This window comes from Melanotaenia boesemani, chromosome 23 (assembly GCF_017639745.1).
Source record: "Melanotaenia boesemani isolate fMelBoe1 chromosome 23, fMelBoe1.pri, whole genome shotgun sequence".
Taxonomy (NCBI): domain Eukaryota; kingdom Metazoa; phylum Chordata; class Actinopteri; order Atheriniformes; family Melanotaeniidae; genus Melanotaenia; species Melanotaenia boesemani.
The window spans coordinates 20564831-20577167 of record NC_055704.1 but is presented as its reverse complement, the minus strand read 5'-3'; the positions used below and the strand labels follow the sequence as shown (position 1 = coordinate 20577167).

The 12337-nt window shown below is 38.2% G+C and overlaps 1 protein-coding gene across 9 annotated transcripts in view; it reads left to right on the top strand.

Moving 5' to 3' along the window:
* Nucleotides 1–12337, top strand: part of LOC121634478 (ELKS/Rab6-interacting/CAST family member 1-like) — a 142229-nt gene that overhangs the window by 92837 nt on the left and 37055 nt on the right. For all 9 annotated transcript variants that reach the window (XR_006009236.1, XR_006009237.1, XM_041977132.1 and 6 more), the window contains one exon: nt 10534–10681. Coding sequence is in view for 7 of the 9 variants with exons in the window: in XM_041977132.1 (XP_041833066.1) it covers nt 10534–10681 (148 nt within the window). In the remaining 2 variants the exon portion in view is untranslated. The remainder of the gene's footprint in view (nt 1–10533; nt 10682–12337) is intronic.

The following is a 12337-nucleotide window of genomic DNA, read 5'->3' as shown; positions in this document are numbered from 1 at the left end:
TCTAGGAGTGAAACATATATTGTGTTTTTATCAACTGTCACATATGTTGAGTCAATCTAAAGGTCAATTTCCAGCAGGTGTGTGTGCACTGCATTGCAGCTGCGCCCCAGCCGCCGCAGCTATTCGTGCTAAACGTACGCGTTTTTGACGGAGCACACGTCCACTACTCGTCAAATGCAGCAGATCAGATAGGGCCAGACAGGAAATCAGACACGGGAGCTGTGTAAAAGCGTCTGGTAATTTTCAAAATAAAAGCCCCTGTGCAGATTCACACCATGTAAACATTACGTCATTAATCGGTCAGAGTGTCTCAGGGTTTTGTTTTTTTTTTTTATGTTGGCTGATGATATGTTTACCCTAGAAGGGGAGCATCACAAGATTTTTGCGGATTCAGCTGTACTCACGGGCATCACTAGTTGCGTTTCCTTTACAATTTTTCACAAAATAAAAGCGATATTTCTAAAATTTTGACAAATTACAGTTGCGGTTTGCAGATGTTTCCACTGAATGGTCTCTAGCGCATTATCTGTTATTCTTGGAAAATCTCTTCTGGCGAGATTTTTAATTCTTTGTAAAACTCTTGTATTTCGCCGTTGTTTGCTATCAAGGATGCCGGTTATATCTTCTATAATTGTTTGTAAAAAGATTTCTGTCTCCTCCTGTGTCAACTCATGCCATGCCATCTTTACTTGAAATGAACTGGTCACATGACCCCTTATGTCATGTCCATGGACGTGTAAATGCGAAAAAAGTTTCCATTACATTTTTGCTATATACTCTTATATCCAGACGTCTGAAAAACCACCTAATGAGAGCGTACAAAATTTTTTGTGATATTTGAGTTTTTTCGAAATGTAGATGTTTCAATTACCGTTTTTTTATTGCAATATTTAGATTTTGCACTATTCTAGGGGTAATGTCATCTTTTTCCACTTCTAGCTTTATGTTCATTCAGGCTCGTTCACGTCTCTTAGACTCTCTTCCTTTGCATTAATTGACTTCTAAAACTCCATCAATCTCAACAAAAAGTTCCCATTGTGAAATATTTTCATTTTCTTTGTAAAAAATCTCTTCATGCCTTAAAATCCTAGCAGTCTAAATCTTAGTCTTCTAATGTGTTAAAGCACCATATGGACAAGTTGACAAGGTTAAAAATTTCAGGGATGTTTCAGCATTTGGAAGTCATTAACTTTTCCTGTTGCTCCAAAATGATCTTTTTGCCTTTGAACAGATGGCATTTTTACTTTCTTTCTACAGTCGTCCACAACTAAATATAAATCAAGTTGTAGTGATTAAACACCGCTGAAGATATTTCTACACTATTAAATGATATTTGCCGTTTTAATGGAGTTCAGCTTCTAAAACTAATAAAACTAGAAGCATTCAGAGAGCACAGACCTCCTCCAAGCCATTGATTGTATTTGATTTTGAGTTTGAAAATTTTATTAAAATCTGTCCATAACTTTTTGAGTGATGTTGCTAACAGACAGACAAACCAACATCACCAAATACATGACCATAATCAGCTCTTTTTCTCCAAAATTAAGCCACCATATTTTTTTTTATTATTGCTCAGAAATGTGTTGCTTTTTTGGTCCAGTCAATTAGCAAAAGAGCTGCTCTGCACAGTTAAAATGGCCTAATGTGGAGCAGATGGAGTGTCCTTGAGCTGCTGCATAATTTCAGTAGATTTTATGTATGATTATCTTAGAATCTGGGAATTGGAATGAGCTTGATTTACTTTGTTTTGAAGTTGTTTGAAACCTTTTCTGTGTGCTTTTGTTGAAAGAAAACCCAAAGCACATAGCACTCATGGTTTCAGTGATTATTGTGTATAATTATCACATTTTTCTAAATCCCCTGTCGCCAGCTGAGTGAGTTTGCTGATTTGACTCACCTCAAAACTCAATCATTCTCAAAACTGGTCAGCAAGGGTGAAGAAAACTCTTGGGGAAACTTATCCCAATTGCTCTGTATCACAAAAAATATTGAGTTGTTTTCTAAAGTCTCGCATGAAGAGGGAAAACAAAAAAAAAATCACAGAGATGAGGTTGAGCTTGACACACAGCACATAGTGCAGGGGTTAAAAAGTAAACTATGTAACCGGAGCAGACTGTGTCACAGAAAACAATGGAGAGCTATTTTGTTTGCTTGGAAACAGAGAGCAGAGAAAAGGGATTATTTCTAAAATAACTCTGTTTGTCTTAGGCAGGGACTGCTCAGTGTCACACTGGACTGAATCTACTTTACACACACACATGCACACTCTCCCATACCTCACTCATAGACATATGGAAATGAACAGGAAAAAGCCTTGAACACAACTCGTGAGCATGCACACACACACACACACACAACATATAAGTGCATCCTCATGAATGCACAGCTTGAGCACACACACACTAGTTTGCTTTAAAGAACGTCCGCATGAAAGAGATAACACAGCATAGATGGGAAGCTTTAGTGTGTGTGTTTGTGTGTGTAGAAATATGCGAGTGATCTAAGACCAGGCATCAGTGTTTCTGATAAAGTGAGGGGCCTTAAGTGGTTTAAGGAAGGAGAGAGCCCCCGCATATGTGTGTGTGCTGGGGTTGGGGTCAGGTGCCTGGTGCTTTTGTGTATATCTGCTTACTATCTGCCTTGTCGCCACGGTGATGACATCATGGCACACGACTGCCAAACGACGGAAAGAATTCCTCCCTTCCTCTTTACAGAAAGAGAAGGAGAAGAGGTGGAGAGATAGGAGTGACGGATGAGGAGGGGAAAGGGCAGAGAAAGAGAGTGGGTGAGAGATAGTGTAAAAAGGTGGGAGTGAAGCTGGAAGTGAGAGGGAACTGGGACAAGAATAAAACTGGAAATGAAAACCTGTTGAATTGTAAATGTTCAGTGAAATGTTCGTATAAACATATGACAGGTTTACTACACGCTACCATCATCGGCAGGGGGGAACATTTTTCAGCCTGTTGCAGATAACCTATAAAACCTTTTTGTAAACAGTCCAGGAAGTCAGAGTTTCTCCTCCACAGAAGGGATTTTACACTTCAGTCGCCAGCAGAAGAACCGATTGTACAAGATTTCTTAAACTTTGATGCTTTCATGATAAATCATTTCATAATTTAAATGTGTGACCAATAACATGCCACTGTGAGCATTTCAACCAAGTTTGGAGTGTTTGATTAGACCGCTATGATTCAACAAGGTTTGCACAACAGAATTTTTTTTCCCATAAATACAAATCTTTTTTACAAGCATGCAAACCCTTTTCTGCACATTTAAAACCTTGAATTTTTTACACAGATTGTTTTTACATGGTGACAAGCTGGATTTACATATGCAAACTTTGGAATTATGTGCAAACATTCATTTAAAACTGCAAAATCTTTATGACTTGATATTGAGCCCATAGTACTCTAACAACTAGATGTTTAGACAGCACACTGCTTTGCGTAAACCTCTCTAGAAAACAAATGCATCACAGGAAGGCTGAAATCAAATCAGCTTAATTTGTAAAACTAACATCATGACAGGTTCTCTGTCTACAGTAATTCTTTCCCAATTATAGTTCCATTCATGTAAAAAGCCTACACAGCGGCTCCTTTAACATCTTCCCACTTTTCTGTGTTCTTATAGTTTGTCAAAAAGACAAAAGATGTCCTTGTTAACCTGCCACTATTTTATCTTAGTAATATGCACATGCCAAACAGAAGCAGCTCGGCGGTGCACAAGAAATTCCCTGGCTTGAAAGGCTTATGTGAAAACCTTCTATTAGTTGTTTTTAAGTAACATCAGAAACCCTTCAGCAGACCTTGGCTTTGGTCTGGCTTAAAAGCAAAACAACAGTCTTTAATCGCCTCTCATTTCTTTAGACTTTCTTTCCAAAGATACAAACTTGCTTCTGACGTGTTAAAGTGCTCCAATTTATTGTTTCTCAAGATTTTCTGAAGGTCTTTCAAAGTTTTTCTTTCATTTTCAGTCTAGTTCTTGTACCAGACCATTTTCATTGGAATGAGACTTTTTTTGTTTGTTGAGCCTCTTAAGATTGGCCTATGAATCATTTAAACATAAAATAAAGCTCCTAACTCAGACAACTTAGCAAAGAATTATGTTTTCATGACAATATATGGAAGAATTGAGAGATGACTTTTTTTTTGTGTAACATGAATAAACATGGGCACACATAATTTTATCATACGCCCAAATCAGTTCACTTATACCCCAAGAAAGAAAAAAAAAGTCAAATTTATGTCCACTAGAGAATTTAAAGAACAAGTTATGGAAGCCATGTAGTTTATCTGTGTTTTAATATGGAGCTGTGCTTGTGGATTCTTGGAAACACCTATATTTCCTATAAAAAAGATAGATCTAAACTAACTGTATGAATATATGAATATATAATAGTGAGGCAAACATATAAAAATACACCAAAATTTACACAGCTAAGTAGTTACAGAGATTTTCATCACAGCATTTAAAACAAAAGATGTTTCTAGATATGGAAGCATAAGTATATGAAAGCTAACCTCGTTAACAAGCTATTACTCCTCAGTTACTGTTAGTAGGCCTTCATATTTCCCTTTTTGTTCCGCAAATCATGGCAGAAAGACTTGAAAGGGGAGTTATACTGTAGATCTAAAGCTGCGTATCCACTGGGAACTATTCTGCCTCCCATTATTGGCTCCGTTGTCTTTGTTATTTTCTATGATAGCGACAGACTGCCAGCAGTGCTGAGAGCATACTGTGTTTTAAGTGCTGTCTGACAGCAGAATTATCTTAAGATTTAGCCAAAGAGTGCTGCACTTGAAACTGTTTCTTACTGATTACATAGCAACAGCAGTAGTCACAGCCAGCACTTGTCACAAGCACGTGTTTAGCTTTGTGAGCTGGAGAAGGCCAAGCAGAGTGTTTTAAGTGTGTATTTGTGTGTGTTTCCGACAGATGAAGGGAGAGGGCCAGAATTAGACAAGTGCATCTGGAATAAATATCATTTTATCGCCAGCGGTTTATAAGCAGCGTGTGCTGGCAGGTAACTCTCAGATATGGTATAAAACTAGACGCACTGTTAGCTTTAACAAGAGTAACGTTCCATTAGCTTCTCTGCGTGCATGTGAGTTCGAGTGAGTGTACAGGTTTTTGTATGAAAAGAGGAAAAACTACAGCTTTGTTTCCAGTGTCTTACTGTCTGGAGGAAAAGGATTAAAAGGTCCATGTTTTTATCATTTTTTTCAACAAACAGAGACAATAAATTTGTATATCAAGTCTATGCATTTTTTTCTTTTCTACTGATTGTGTAACGTCATAGTACAAGACCATGAAAAATGGTTTTAAAATAATGGTTGTATGACTGAATGCATCTTTGGCATCAACAAGGCTCCATTATGTCTCTCTAGGTAAATTTAAAATGGATGTTAAACACAGAGTTTCTCAAACTGCAAGCACTGTTGGTGGTTTTGTTCTATTTTTACATTTTTTTATGCATTCATGTTTTGTATTACCAATTACATGTTTTTTCCTGTGTTTTTCTTTTTTTTATTCATTTTGCAAGTTCAGAAAAACTGAACAGATATTTTTTTCTGTAAACTCTCATAAAACCAGAAAAACAGATTTTTTTTCAATAAATGTACTACATTCCCATAAAACATAATTAGAATACTGAAAAAGATTAATGGTCCCCTTGGTTTACAGTATGAAATAATTTTCTATCAGCAACTCTGAAACATTGATTTTCATTTTAATTAAAAAAAAGGCATCTCTATCAGACAAATTAGAGGAATGTCTCGTTTAACTGTGATATGCAAAAATATAGTTAAAATATTAAAATGTTTCATTCAAATCGCCAATTAAAAATGTATTTCACTGATTAACACTGAGTAGTCTGACAGTTAAATGATCTACAGACCCGAGTGGAAGTTCCTTCAGGCCCTGCAGGCCAGATGCATGATGGGAAATTTGCACACTGACAGTTTGGTCCATGAGGTTGACCAAAGAATCTGTGGGTCTCCACAAAGTCCAAACACATAATCTGTCTTCACTTAGATGTTCTCATCATTGCATTCCTCACTGCAGCGCTGTATCTGTGTGTGTGTTTGTGTACCAGCAGGAGAGAGAAGAGTGTAATTGTGTGTTGAGTAACAAAAGAAAGAGAACGAAAATGGAATGGCATCTTTGTCTCATCATTCTGGGTCCTTAAATGTCTCTTCATGTATACGTATAAGCCATGATGCCAAAAAAAGCTCTCATCCACCAAGGAATGGACTCTCTGAAGGTGCCCTCTGATATCTGGCTCAAGTTGAAGCTGCCATAGATCAGACTTGTTGCAGCACATCCTCCAACACATAAGATTTGTATCTTGTGGGGCTTCTGTTAGTAGGTGCTCACCACCGCTGAACAGAAGCAGACTTCTCATGTTGCCAGTAACAATCTGGCTTTGGTGGAAGGTGCTCAGTCTTTACACCTGCCCCACTTACCTCTCAAACATGTCACTTACATGAGCCAGCTTTCATTTTTGAGTCAAATGCTGGATAAACAAGCATTAGAAGGCTAACGGGCATATTTGCAACTTTCTGTTTATTTGCATGTGCCCAATTTTTTTAAGCTATGTGGGATTTTGAAAATGTGTTGTGATTTAGATTCCCACCGAAAATGAACATATTTCTCAGAATTCTTAACCTTGGGTGTCAGCACAGCCCAATCTGTGGCTGATGGGATGAATTGGATGTGACTTGTTGCTTCCCAACCACAAGGAATGTCAGTCATCTGTCAGCATCCCCATTGAGACAGGAGAGAGAGAGATAGGGATGAGACAGCTCAAGATAGAGACCGGAGAGCTGTATGGAGGCAGGAAAGTTATGTACTTATACAGAGAGAATAAAACCTGTCTCTTATTTAAAAAAATAAAAACTTTTTCTCATTTATTTATTATAAGCACATTTCTAAAATCTCTATCAGTGTCTTGTTGTAAGGCAGGAGAGCCTGTTATTTTTTATAAACAAGGTAAATGAGCTGGGAGCTGCAAACATACCAACATATGTTTGCAGTGAAGTATGAGAATAAACTTTGTGTAAATTTTATTGATGAATTTTCTGAATTATTGTCGGTTATCTCTACTGATTGTAACCATTTCATCTTAACTGGGGATTTTAACATTCACATAGATAACATGACGGATGGTAATGTCAAGGAATTTTGTTCCATATTGGACATGTTTGGTTTGTGGCAACATATAAAACAACCGACCCACATTCGAGGTCACATTCTGGACCTGGTTATTTCAAAGGGTGTTGATATTTCTTCTGCTGCGGTCACTGACTTGGCCTTGTCTGACCATTTTTGTATTTTGTTTGATTTACTGATCACTCAGAATGTTCAACCAACCTGCTTCTCCGTTAGGAAGAGGTACATTAATGAAAGAACAAGTGCTAAGTTTGTGGAGGCCATAGCTATGTTACCAACAACCAGTGCAGAGTCAGTTGATAGACTCCTGGATCATTTCAATCTGAAAATCTTGAATGTAATGGATGCTGTTGCACCGATAAGAATCAAGAGCAACTTGAGCAAACAGAAAACACCATGGAGAAACACCACTGTGGTTACCAGCCTAAAAAGAGAATGCAGAAAAACTGAGCGGAAATGGCGGAAAAATAAACTTCAAATTTACTATGAGCTGTACAAACAAAGCCTGCGTAACTATAACAATGAGTTGTGCAAGGCCAGAGAGCTGCATTTATCTGAAATGATTAACAGGAATGTCAACAATTCTCGCACTCTGTTTGCTATGATTGAAAAACTTACAAATCCTCCTAAACAGATAAGCCCAGAGCTCCTTTCCACTGAGAAATGCAACCAATTTGCAAACTTTTTTAGCCAAAAAATTAAAACAATTAGGCAAAATATTAATTCCACACAGTCAAACAAGAAAATTAGTCTGTGTCTAAAACCCGGAAATAATTCTGATGTCATGTCACAATTTAAAATGGTGAATTTAAAAGTCCTACAAGAAACAGTTTGGCATTTGAAATCAACAACATGCACTCTGGACATGATACCATCCGACTTTTTAAAAACAGTTTTTACCTCAGTAGAAAGTGATCTCCTACTGATAGTTAACAGCTCGCTGGCATCAGGCATTTTTCCCAAGTCACTAAAGATAGCGGCTATTAAGCCACTCCTAAAGAAAAGGACTCTAGACGCCTCTGTAATGAACAACTATAGACCTGTCTCTAACCTCTCTTTTATTTCCAAGATTATTGAAAAAGTTGTATTTCACCAGCTTCATGACTTTTTAAATGAAAGTGGAAATCTTGATAAATTTCAGTCCGGCTTCCGACCTCATCACAGCACTGAAACAGCTCTGGTCAAAGTGTTAAATGACATTAGGTTGAATACCGATTCTGGTCAAGTATCAGTCCTGGTTCTGTTGGATCTCAGTGCTGCGTTTGATACTGTAGATCACAGAATCCTGTTGCACAGGCTGGAAAACTGGGTTGGACTTTCTGGAGCGGTCCTTAACTGGTTCAGGTCCTATTTAGAAGGCCGGAGTTATTTTGTTACGATCGGCAGCTATGAATCCGAGCGAGTGGCCATGACTTGTGGAGTCCCCCAGGGGTCAGTCCTTGGACCTCTTCTGTTCAACTTGTATATGCTCCCTTTGGGTAAAATATTACAAAACTATAGCATTAGTTATCAAAGTTATGCAGATGATACACAACTTTATGTGTCTCTGTCACCAGACGACTGCAGTCCAATAGACTTATTGTGTCAGTGTCTGGAGCAAATAAACACCTGGATGAGGGAGAATTTCCTACAATTAAATGAAGACAAAACTGAGATTATTCTGTTTGGTAGCAAAGAGAAGAGAGTCAGCATTGGTAAACACCTGGAGACTCGGGCTCTTAAAATTACCAACCAAGTTCGTAACCTGGGAGTGTTGATAGACTCAGATCTGACTTTCAGCAGCCATATCAAAGCTGTCACTAAGACAGCTTTTTACCAGCTCAGAAACATCAACAGAATTAAAAGTTTAGTCTCCCAGAAAGACCAAGAGAAACTCATCCATGCATTCATCTCCAGTAGGCTGGATTACTGTAATGGTCTTTTAACAGGACTTCCTAAAAAGAGCATTAAACATCTGCAGCTCATCCAGAGTGCTGCTGCTAGAGTTTTAACCAGGACTAAGAGATCTGAACACATCACACCAGTTTTGAAATCTTTACACTGGCTTCCAGTCAGTCACAGAATAGATTTTAAAACCCTTCTGATCATTTACAAATCCCAGAATGGTTTAGGCCCAGAATACATCTGTGATATGTTCAGAGAATATAAACCTAGCAGAGCTCTTAGATCCAAAGACTCTGGTCAACTAGTCCAGACCAGAGTCCAGACTAAACATGGAGAAGCAGCATTTAGCTGTTATGCTGCAAACAAATGGAACAAACTGCCAGTGGAGATTAAACTTTCCCCAAATGTAGACATTTTTAAATCCAGGTTAAAAACTTTTCTTTTCTCATGTGCCTATGCATGAAATCTGCACGGTAACTTTCTTACCTTCTTGCTTTTAATCATTTTAATGTAATTTATTATTTTATTGTGATTATGTGTTGATTATGTGTTGATGCCTTTTACTATTCTAAATATCTGTAATGTCTTTGTTTTATGTAAAGCACTTTGAATTGTCCTGTACATGAAATGTGCTATACAAATAAACTGCCTTGCCTTGCCTAGAAGCAAATTAATTAAATTTGAAAAAGAAAAACTACAAAAAAGAAACTTTATAGTGTTTCCAGTTCATGGTGCCTTCATATTACAAAAGAATCCAGATTAAATCCACCTAGATGATTAGTACCATGTACCCCATGTACAAACTCATACTCTCAGGCGAAGTAAGATGTATATACAACATTTCTAAGAAGACTTTATGACTCTGATGCTTGAGATTTTCCCTAATAAGATCAAAACACTAGTTATGGTCAGATTTTACTTAAACTGTCGGCTTTAGCTGCCAGTTTGACAATGTAGACACAATAAAAAGTGTCTCATCAGCTTTCTGCTGGGTTCCTGAGTCAGGCATTAACCAAGGTTTTCATCATGTCACTGAGCTTTACTGCGTATAAGTGTTCCTGTAAGAAAAGCTAAAGTTAAAGCTCTTTTAGGACAATGTTTTTTCATTTTTCTTTGCTTGTATTTTTGTTATAGAGATAGGAATAATTAGGAGTATAGACTGAAAGTATTGCATCTCTATTTTGACCGATATGTTCACCATAAAATTAATTGTTAGTTCACCTAAATTACCATAGCCAGTATATTTTAATCTGACCATTTTTAAGATAATCCATCCTAGAATTTTTGTATCCACCCTCAAAACATGGAAAATGGCTGGGTTTTTGTCTGTGCTGTGTATCTTTTGCTCCTATTCCTCTGGATAACTTATAAATATTTTAATATTTCTGCTCTGTTCCATCATGTTGAGCAGGAAGCAGAACTCTGCAGTTTATCTGGATAAAATTACTTACTCAAACATCTGTCATTGTTTCTATTCAGGCAAGAAGCGCTGCTGGCTGCCATAAGTGAGAAAGACGCCAACATCGCCCTGCTGGAGCTCTCTTCATCCAAAAAGAAGAAAACCCAGGAAGAGGTGGCAGCTCTGAAGAGGGAGAAGGATAGTCTGGTTCAGCAGCTCAAACAGCAGGTACGACTGAGCAGTCAAACCCTGACATCAACTGGAAAGCCAGGAAAGGCTTTTGATCAGGTGTTTAGATGTGTGAAGGGGAGAGGATGAGTGCCAGAAGAGGTGGAAAAACGATGGAACACACTAAATAAAAACAGAGGTGAGGTGAGGATGTAGAAGCCAAATTTGGAGAGAGGTAAATACGAGCAGGGGGAGCACAGGTGAGGTGGCAGTGATGCAGGGAGTAAAGAAAACAAGGGAAGCAGATTCCAGATGTGACTGCAAACCTCCAACCACAAAGAGTAAATTTAGGACTAACCTACCACTCCTACACTCATTACACACACATAAAAACCTCACATCTTCCCCAAATCTCTGCTGGTGGGGTTTTCTTATGAATTTGTATTTATGAGAATGTTCTGTCCACAGATATACACACCAACACACACAAGATCTTACGCGTCACTTCCCCGGTACGAATCGGTGTGAACTGAGTTCATGTACACACATGGTTTTGTACACACTCACTCTGGCCAAAAACAAGGATATAAACATGACCAAATGCCTCTGTGGTTCCACACAGAGGTCTATTCACACACACCCACTCACACAAACACACTCACACACACAGTTAAGTTTCTCCTGGGTCTAGTGAAATAACCAGCTCCTTACTATATGGGCCTGCTGGGGGTTTGGTGGATTTCGTCTTCACCGTTGTCCCCTGCTGGACTCTACCTGTTCATCTGTCCACATGTGGTACTGCGTTTATTTACCTGCTTCCCCACTGAGCTGTTAATTTAGTGCAGTGGACGACTTTGGCTTGAATTCTGTTTGACAGGGGACGGCTGGATATAGGAGAAAAAATAGAAAGTATTTACCTTTATTTCTTTTTCTACTTTTTTTTGTCACTTCATAAGCCATCCATCCATCCCAAAAACAAACCATTTAAATATATTTATTTACAAAGCATACATATAGTCATTTACTTTTTAATTACTTGTAGTTCATACGGGACACATCACCTTAGCATTTGGGAAACCTTTAACTTCATACATATGATCAAAGGAATCTGTCCCGTAGGGTGTCTAAAATGTGTTAAAGTGAGAAGCAGAGGGTACCAGAGGGAGGCTGTGTCCACTGAAATCCTTATAACAAGCTTCACTCTTCTCTCACTTCCTTCCTCATCCCTCCGTCTCGTCTCTCTCTGTTCTGTTTGAAGTCGTTTATGACACCTCGGGGTCTTGAAGGTGGTTACTAACGACACAGAGACTCCACTGTCTGATGCCACGAGTGTGTGTGCGCACTTGTACATGCAAGGGTGTGAGTAGTTTAGCTTTGCACCAATGCATCTGCAGTGTCGTAATTTTCTGTCCCTCTCTGTGATGAAACACAGCTGAGACTGAGACTTCCTCGGTATTCCTGTGTGTGTGTGTGTGTTTGTGTGTGTGTGCGCGCATTTGTTTGCTGTGTTAACTTCAACTGAGGCTTATGTTGTGTTGTGACAAGGTTGTATTTTGTGGATCTCCATCTAAAACCCTGTTAACACAGAATAAATAAAACTCCTAAAACCCTTCACAAATAAGTAAAATCTGTTTTACAAAAATGTATTAAAATTATCCACAGATGTTTTTTAAAGTCTCTGCATATTAAATTCTAACATGGATTTCTGTTATTTTT